At 27.1% G+C, this 8,746-nt stretch overlaps 1 protein-coding gene across 1 annotated transcript; it reads left to right on the top strand.

Moving 5' to 3' along the window:
- Nucleotides 1-833: 833 nt before the first annotated feature.
- On the top strand, nucleotides 834-2,012 carry LOC103497168 (uncharacterized). The gene has a single exon (XM_008459266.3). The coding sequence runs from the start codon at nucleotides 1,078-1,080 to the stop codon at nucleotides 1,903-1,905; it is 828 nt and encodes a 275-aa protein (XP_008457488.2). The 5' UTR covers nucleotides 834-1,077; the 3' UTR covers nucleotides 1,906-2,012.
- Nucleotides 2,013-8,746: the final 6,734 nt, after the last annotated feature.

Here is an 8,746-nt window from a genome sequence, read left to right as displayed (position 1 = left end):
CAATCAAATAATTGAAAGGGAAATTTGTATAAGAAGGGAAATTGGGAGCAACATTGAAGTTATAATTAAATACAAACACTAACCATTCTTTTCCAAATACTCCTAATTCCCATGTGACCTCCCCCCAAGCTCCCCTCAACTCACTAAAAACCAAATTATACATATAAAAAAAACACCCACTTCTTTGGTTCTCTCGTTTAAAATTTTACACCATTGTTGTTAATAATAATATACCGGCCAACCCGACTCCTATGTTAAATATCTCTCCTTTTTCGACAACTACACTACCAGCGTTTTATTATTTAATATCATTTAACTAAGTTCATTTTTGCACAATAAAATTATATATCTGTATATAATTCAAACTATTTATATAACTCCATGGACCAATTTGTTGAGAAATTAAGTGTTGGATGCAGAGTGCATATACTAACTTTATTCTCAATTTGACCTAAAGAATTTGTGGGTCTCATAACTTATATTTTGTAAGTTTTGAAAGTTCATAACTCATTTGTCTCAAATATCTATAAATTTATTTAGAGGGTGTTTGGACCTCTAATTTTAAGTGGATGAGATTGAGTTATAATAGTCCACTGTTCTAACTTATTTCAAATTACAATGTTTGCTATTTCTAATTAGTTTTTACTATTTCATACTTAAACTAAAATATATTTCACTCCAAAAGGATATTATTGTATATCTAAATTAAAATAGTCTAAGTTACATTTCAAGGACGAATTGTAATATTACTAGCTATAATAACCAAGTCAACGTCTAAAGATTTGGGTATTTTGTAAAATAAAACAAATGAAATTGAGATTACACTCACTCATAACCAAAGAAGCAAACCGATATTTTTTTTCTCATTTCTTTATCCTCCAACTGCTTCGTTTTTATAAACAAAACGTCAAGTCCCTTTCTCCCATTCATTTCAAAATTTTCATTGTGAGTAGTTGGATTCAACTCTTTTCCCTTCTCCCGTTTCCTTCTGAAAATTCTTCTTTCATAAACAAAAAGAAAAGAAAAGAAAAGAAAACCCTTTTTTCCCATTTGAGTGATGCAAAATCCCATCTCCAAATGGCTTCTTCAAGTTGGTTATATATTGGTTTAGGCATAGTTTTAGGGTTCCTCTTCTTAGGCATACTCACAGAGCTTTATTACCTTCTATGTCGGAAGAACAAGAGAATCAATGACACTTCAGAGGTTGAAGAAGACAACCACCACCACTTCACTAAACAACCGTCCCGTCGTTTAATTCCCACTGAAACTCAAAATCCACCTGAGAATCGTCGTGGATTCGACGCCGAACTCGGCTCCGGCGAGGTTTCGTTGCTGAAAACAACGGGGAGAGAGGAAGAAGATGAAGATGAAGATGAAGATGAAGAAACAGAGGATGATTTAGAATTACATGGGATTTATAATCTTGCTGGACAACCAAGGTTTTTATTCACAATTAATGAAGAAACAAAGGAAGATTTGGAATCGGAAGATGGAAAATCGAGAAAAGGTTCGAGAAATAGAAGCTTAAGTGATATAATTGCAGCAATTGAAACTCCTTTTTTTACTCCTATGGCTTCTCCGCCATTGAAGGCCTCTTCACCCTTGAGTTTGAATTTAGAGTCTTACAATTATAAAGTCCATGGATTTAATCCTTTGTTTGAATCATCGGAAGAATTGGAGCAGAATTTGACGAGGTTGAGATCTTCACCTCCTCCGAAGTTCAAATTTCTTAGAGATGCAGAGGAGAAATTGTACAGAAGATTAATGGAAGAAGCTCAGAGAAAAACAGAGATTCCTAAAAATGAAAGAAAGGTAATTAATAATAATAATAATAATAATAATCAAAGGTTTATTTATTCTTCAAGCTCTTCTCAGGTTCTTCCTCTCATTTCTTCACCTCCCTAGGGATTTTCTTAACTTAAATCCTGTTTAAATCTTAGAAATATAGGCAAAAAGAAAGTTCTTTTTTCTTTAATATATATATATATATAGTTCTAAGTTTTGGATGATCATCTTGTTCTTGTTTCTTCATGTTTTGCTACCATTGATGAGGTCTTTTATTTATTTGTTTTATTGGTAAAATTGTTTGTAAATATAAAATTATTTCAAGCTTTGGATGATGAATGTTGTTCTCTGTTTCTTCAAGCATTGCTATTGCTATTGCTACCATCAATATAATTTTTCTTTTTTCTTTTTAAAAATTAATTTTGTTTATAATCTTATTGAAGTCAATATGTTTGTTAATTACATAGACTAAGCTTTTACTAAGGTATGGAATTGACTTGTGCTTCACCTAATAAAGTGTTTGCATGTTTTTTCAGAGGAAAGTTTTGGTTAAATCAAAATTTTTATTATTTAGTAAATCCTTCAAACAGTCTATGAATTTTCAGGATATTTATTTGGTCATTAAATTTTTAATTATTACAAATTTAATTACTTTCCATTTTCAAAATCTTTCAAATTTAGATCATTGCAACTTTTGAAAATTTTAAGATTATTCTATAAATTCAAGTTTATAGATAGTAGAGCAGTTAGTTTTAGAATAATTGTTTTAAATGGTAAATCACATTTTGTAATATTTTATAATTATTTGATTGATGTTGCTATATTTAAAAGAATTATGAAATTTTTTTAGATTATTAAATACAATACTAAAATGATAAAAATTTATTACATCCAAATTTGAAATTTTAGAAATAATTAAATACTTTATGAAGTTTCAATCTTTAATTTTTTCATTTAAAATTTTAGATTATGTTAATAATAGATATTGATAAATTTAGAAGTATCGATACTATTGATATACATTGAAAGTATGTATCTTTCATCGATAGAATATAAAATTTTGCTAAATTTTGCTAAATTTTGTTTATATCGAAAGGCATTCCTTACAAATTTAATTAAATTGAATAATAGCCTCAAAGTGGCTGTGGTGTCTTCGAAACTTTGATTTCTACGATACCAAGAAGTCTATGCATCTGTTTTGTCAAAAGGAAATTAAAAAGAAAAAAGTCTAAGCATTTATTTTTGATAAATTATGTCTATACTATAGATCAGGACTTATGGGGTTTTTTACTTCAAAATTAAAAGGTATTTTATAAAATATAATTTATACCTATAGCAATACACATTAAATTTATTGCTAAAGAAAATATGATATTACATTAGTATATATTTTATTTTATAAAATTGAAATTTAATTTTCAAAATTTATCAGTAATAGATCACATCATTTGTACGAGTTTATTAGTGATGGATCATGTCACTAATACAATAATTGTTAGGCAGGTAGGTGAAGATTGAATTCCTGACCTCTTTGTCGTTTATTGAGATTATATCTCTTTTATAGGATAATTAGTTTAACTCATGATAATTTGATGCTATACATTTAATTATTACAACTTGGTAAGTCGTATCTAATTTTATTATAAAATGAAAAAAAAAAAAGAAGAAGAAGAAGAAGAAGATACTTGTAGGTTTTGACAAAAAGTGTTTTCATTTATTGTTTTAGTTTTTAATTAGAAAGTGATATTTCTTTCTTTACTATTTCTTTCCCTTCTAGATAATGCTATACAACTCTTATAACCTCAAATTATTTTATAAAAAGCTTAAATATATTCCTTTTTAACTTTAAAGTTGATATAATAGACCATATATTAGTTGAAGTATATGTCTTTATCTTATTTTCATTTTATTTTGAGTTGGTTGAATTGTTAATTTTAGTAAAGGTTGTTGAGATAAAATTTATTTAACGTTAAAAGTTAGAAGTAGAATAGGTTAATATTCTTATTCTCAATTTTAAAACAAAATTTAAAAATCCGAATAAATGATTTTATTAATTGTGTAGAAATTAAATTTAAAATTGTAAAAAAGATTCATATACTCTTTACTATTTAGAATTGAAAATAAAAACGAAAAGGTTTTCTTTTCCCTCGTTGATTTGAGAATATGAATTTGTCAACATTTTTAATGGCTAAAAAGATTACTTCCTAAAAATAAAATAATATAATTGAAAAATAAACAATTGATATTTTATTTTTATCGACATAAAATCAAAATCAAACATTCCCATTTTATTTTTCAACTTTGAAAATCTAAGTTTTGGGTTAAAAATTATATTTTCAAAATTAGTAAAATATTAAAACCATTTACAAAATATAGTAAAATCGTTCGACTCTCCTTAGTTTATTTAAGTCTTCTTTGGTTATATTTTTTCAATAGTTGCAATTTTTTTTTAATTATTTATAATAATTCCTGTTATTTTGAAAAGAGGCAGTTAATAATTTGAAATTGGAAAAAGGGCATATGATGGGTCATAAATCAAAAATTGAGAAATTAAAGGGACAGAAAGAAAAAGAAAAAGTGTAAAAGAAAAAAAAAAAAAAAAAAAAAAGAAAAAAAGAAAGAGAAGAAGAAAATTGGTTGTGAAAGTTTGAATTCATCAGTTACCCAAACAACAAGAAATGTCATTGTTATTATCACGCGATTCGGCCGCCGAAAGTTGGTTGCCTTCCAACTATCTTTTTCTTAATAATTTACCCTTTTATCACTCTCTCAATCATTTCTATTTTTTCTAAACCATCACTTCATAATTAAAAACACAATACAATGTCTTTGATTTCTAATATCATCTACAAATTTTATATATTTTGAATTTCTAATCAACTCTCTTTCATTCAGACTTTAAGAAATTGGGTTCTAATTCTAATTGCAATTAATTATTTTTAACTTATTTATCAACCCCTTTTATGTTTTAACAAAACATATATAATTACTGTTATATAATTTATAGGAAAGATTGAAATTTTTTGGTCCATATATACTACTACATTTAATAGTTTATAATTAGAATTTATTTATCAGACAATTATAAATTTAAAATCCATTATAAAGTCACCAATAACTTATTTAAACCACGAGAACCAAACTTAAAATTTGAGCCTAATTTAATTTATAACACATATTTTAGTTTTAAAAAAATTAAAAAAAATTCTTGTGATATTATAAATTTTAGAACTTAAATTCTCAATATAAAAAACATATAAAAAGTCGTGTTCTTCAACATTGCTGCTAATAAAGAACAGAAAAAAAAAAGGAAAATCAAATTATTTGTTGGAATCAATTGACAAATAAATATTTGTATCAATTGAACTAATCGACACAGTATTCTAAACTAATTGAAATATATTTTGACTTGGAAACACTTTTACTAGAAATATGATTGATAAGTGATAATGAAATGGGTTGGTGTCGTAATATAATTCAAATCCATATTTGGATTGAACATTTTAAATATGATTTGTAATATGGTTGACGGCTTTCAATTTAACTAAATTTTTTACCGTTTTCACGTTTAACGAATTCATTTTTATTCATCTTTGATTAGTTATTCTTTTTCAACCATTATTAATCCTCGATAATTCTAACTGTATTTTCAAACTTTCCAAATTAAACACCCCAATGTTTTACCATTTCTAGAAAAATTAAATTAAACTCATCAAATATCAAAAATTAAATAAAGCCATCTCAAAGTCCATGAGAGACAAATTCAACTTATGACTAAACACCTTCTTGGGGAAAAAAAAAGCACAAAAATTCTAAAGTAGATGGCCATTAATTTTGTTTTTCTTGTGTAAAAAAAAAGAAAAAGAAAAAAAAGGCTGAAGCCCTGCAAAAGTTTTTATAGATAAATTTTGAATTCCAAAACACAATGTTCATTTTCATTCTCTTCTATTGAGGAATTTGAAAACTAGCTATAGCTACCTTTTCAAAAAGCTAGTTATGATCTTAAGTTATTTATACAAATAATTCAATCTATACTATTTTATATTTTAATACCCAATAACACAAACATACTTTGCAAAATAAAAAACTCATAACATTTTTTTTTTCTAATTTTCTTTATTTTTTATTATCTAACTTTTATGTTTAAATTGATAGATATTGAAGTCATTGTTGTATTTCTATTATAGGTATTTATGATTGATAAAATATGAAATTTTGTTATATTTTGTAAATATTTTTGATAGTTTATTATTTTTAATATATATTTTGTTTGGTGTGATATTTTGTTGCTTTCTTTTGAAAGGGATGGATGAGCTTGGTTCATGTGGAGGTGGTTGTGATAAGTTCTTTCCCCACAAGTTACATTCATTGTGGATTTGAATCATATTGCCAAGAAATGGGCATATCATATATCTATTTATTTATTTATTTCCTCCACCAAATACTTTTGGAAATTAAGCTACAATAAAAGTGGACATAAAAGAGAGTATTTTATTTATAGTAAGGGATATAATTTGAAATATATTAACAATTATAATAAATATTACCTTATAGAAATTCTATAAGCAAGAGATATGCTTAATTAATTGTTTTTCTTTTTATCTAGAATTTTCTTAACTATAATTTTACTCGTATATTAATCTATGAGTGATACACTCATTTTTCTACATGTTATGTTAGTTTATCGGTTGTAGTCTTCAAGCAAAATAAAGACTATCACTATATAGACTACGATATATATCCCTTATTATTCTATATAACAACATTACTTTACTAGGTATGATACACTTCTATATCTTCATGATACTTGTTCATTTTTCAAGTGTAACAATGGATATATTTCTATCTATGATTCTAATTGTAACTTTTCATTTAAGTGATATAGACTCTATCGATAATAAGATGATATTTCTACCAAGTGCATCAAGAGTGGGAAAATATTCCACCATTTGGTCATTTTTTTTTATCCATTTGAGGACCATGTTCTAGTAATAATTTAAAGTGACTTGTTAAAGGTGTGATATATTTTAACTCATTCATCCTAAGCTTTATCACACTATTTAATTAATAAGACCCTTGAGAAAGTTTCATGGTGTAAAATTTATCTACTCTTCTAACAATATTATATTTATTTCAAAGATAACCTTTTAATTCACTTTTCAACTTATTAACTTCATATCTATCTAGAGCTAGCTTGCTACAAGGCATGCATGTCATCAATGTAAATAGCAAAAGTACAGAATAGACCCTCCATTATTTTGTCTAAAGTAAGTAAACACAAGGGGTCCAACATGTGCTTCTTTGAAAACCACAAGACAACATAAATGAATCAAACTTAAGGTACCATTCCCTATGTGCTTGCTGTAGAGACCATACAAGACTTCTGATCAAGAAAACATACCTTATTTTTAGTTGCCTTACTTATAAAGGCAATTGGTTGTTGCATCATGTGTAGGTAGTTCTTTTATCATAAATCTCCAATGTAAAAATATTGTTTATTGTCGAGTTGATATAATTTCAGTTTTGAAAGTGACGACCAAGGATAACAGCATTTTGATGGAAGAGTGCCTGACAACCGATGAAAATATTTCACCATAATCCACTCCCTCTTTCTGATTAAAAACCTTAACAAGTCTTGTCTTCAACATCCAACAATTAGACTTCTCTATATCTTGTTTTAGCTTGTAGCTTTCTGTTATTTCCTTCCATTTAGCACTATCTTTTGAATTCATAGCTTTAGAAGTTAATTATTATGGCTCTACATCAACATCTTCTAACTCAGCTGAGAGGTATATCACTTGTAGGGTGTCTCACTTGGTTGTTCCATTATAAGATGACATCAAATTTAATGAGTTGGTTGTTTTTCTTGAGCTACTTTTAGCCTTCTTGAACATCTTTAGTATTTGCTATTGCAATCTTGGTCTCGTAAAGTATAACACATCATTTCTTAGAATCTGTATAGGACCGCAATGAAAACTCAAGTTGGTTCTGCTTGATGCAATTTGTGCGTCAATTCTCATCCCCAAAAAAGTTCAATTAGTTCAACTCCTTACAGAATCTGCAAGTGTGTAAATCAATAATATCTGCAAGTGTGTAAATTTTGTATCTCAATATAGTTTTTTAAGCTATATATAAAGATATTTAACAGTTCACTCAAAACGTTCAATTTTGAGTGCAATCTTAAAACTTGCACATCTTAATTAATCTTTGATTGATAACACAAACTAAAACAGAGGGTGTTCTTGAAAATGGCTAATGGTATACCTTCAGAAACCGATGAAATAAACAGTACGTAACGCTAACTTTCACAAAATTATCAACCAAACAAATGACTAGATTTTTTATTTTTTTGTTTTTATTTATTCATTTATTTTTTTGGAATGTGTTTGTTTTACTAAAAACATGGGTTTACATTCATTAAAATTGAACAATGGAGTAGTAGGAGACACTCTTAGGCATGCATAAGGGAAAAGTTTGGGTAAGTCTAACAATGTTTCCTGTTGCATCTGATACAACTGTTACAACTGTTATTTGGGGGAGAATTCAAATGGAGATTTATTGGAATATCTTGAATTTGAATTTGGTTTGTGGCGTTTTGATTGGTGAACCAGTACAAGTTTAGAAAAGTACGTTGTATAAACTCCTTTAACCCTATACATTTCTTAATTTTGTAATCTATATTATTTTAATAAATGTTGCCCCCTCCGCCCTTGCGGAAACATATATATACCTAACACACCGTTAACGAACTTAAATATAAACTTTTATATCGATTCTTTACTTTTACGTTTTTTTAATGTTCTTTATTTGTCGATTTCTATGGTTACTCTTCTTCTGAATTACAGTTCAAAATTGCGATAGAAAAGTGGACTAACTTCATCCTCGAGATTTGTCTAACTTGAGTCTTTGATTATGTTGCTTATCCACACTTCAAAGAAGGAAAATTAGATAGAAGGGCAAA

The sequence above is a fragment of the Cucumis melo genome, chromosome 12 (genome assembly GCF_025177605.1).
Source record: "Cucumis melo cultivar AY chromosome 12, USDA_Cmelo_AY_1.0, whole genome shotgun sequence".
NCBI lineage: Eukaryota > Viridiplantae > Streptophyta > Magnoliopsida > Cucurbitales > Cucurbitaceae > Cucumis > Cucumis melo.
This window is presented reverse-complemented; position numbering and strand designations above follow the sequence as displayed.

Excerpts from the sequence above, each read along its gene's own strand:
- LOC103497168 (XM_008459266.3), top strand. The coding sequence starts at position 1,078 with ATGGCTTCTTCAAGTTGGTTATATATTGGTTTAGGCATAGTTTTAGGG.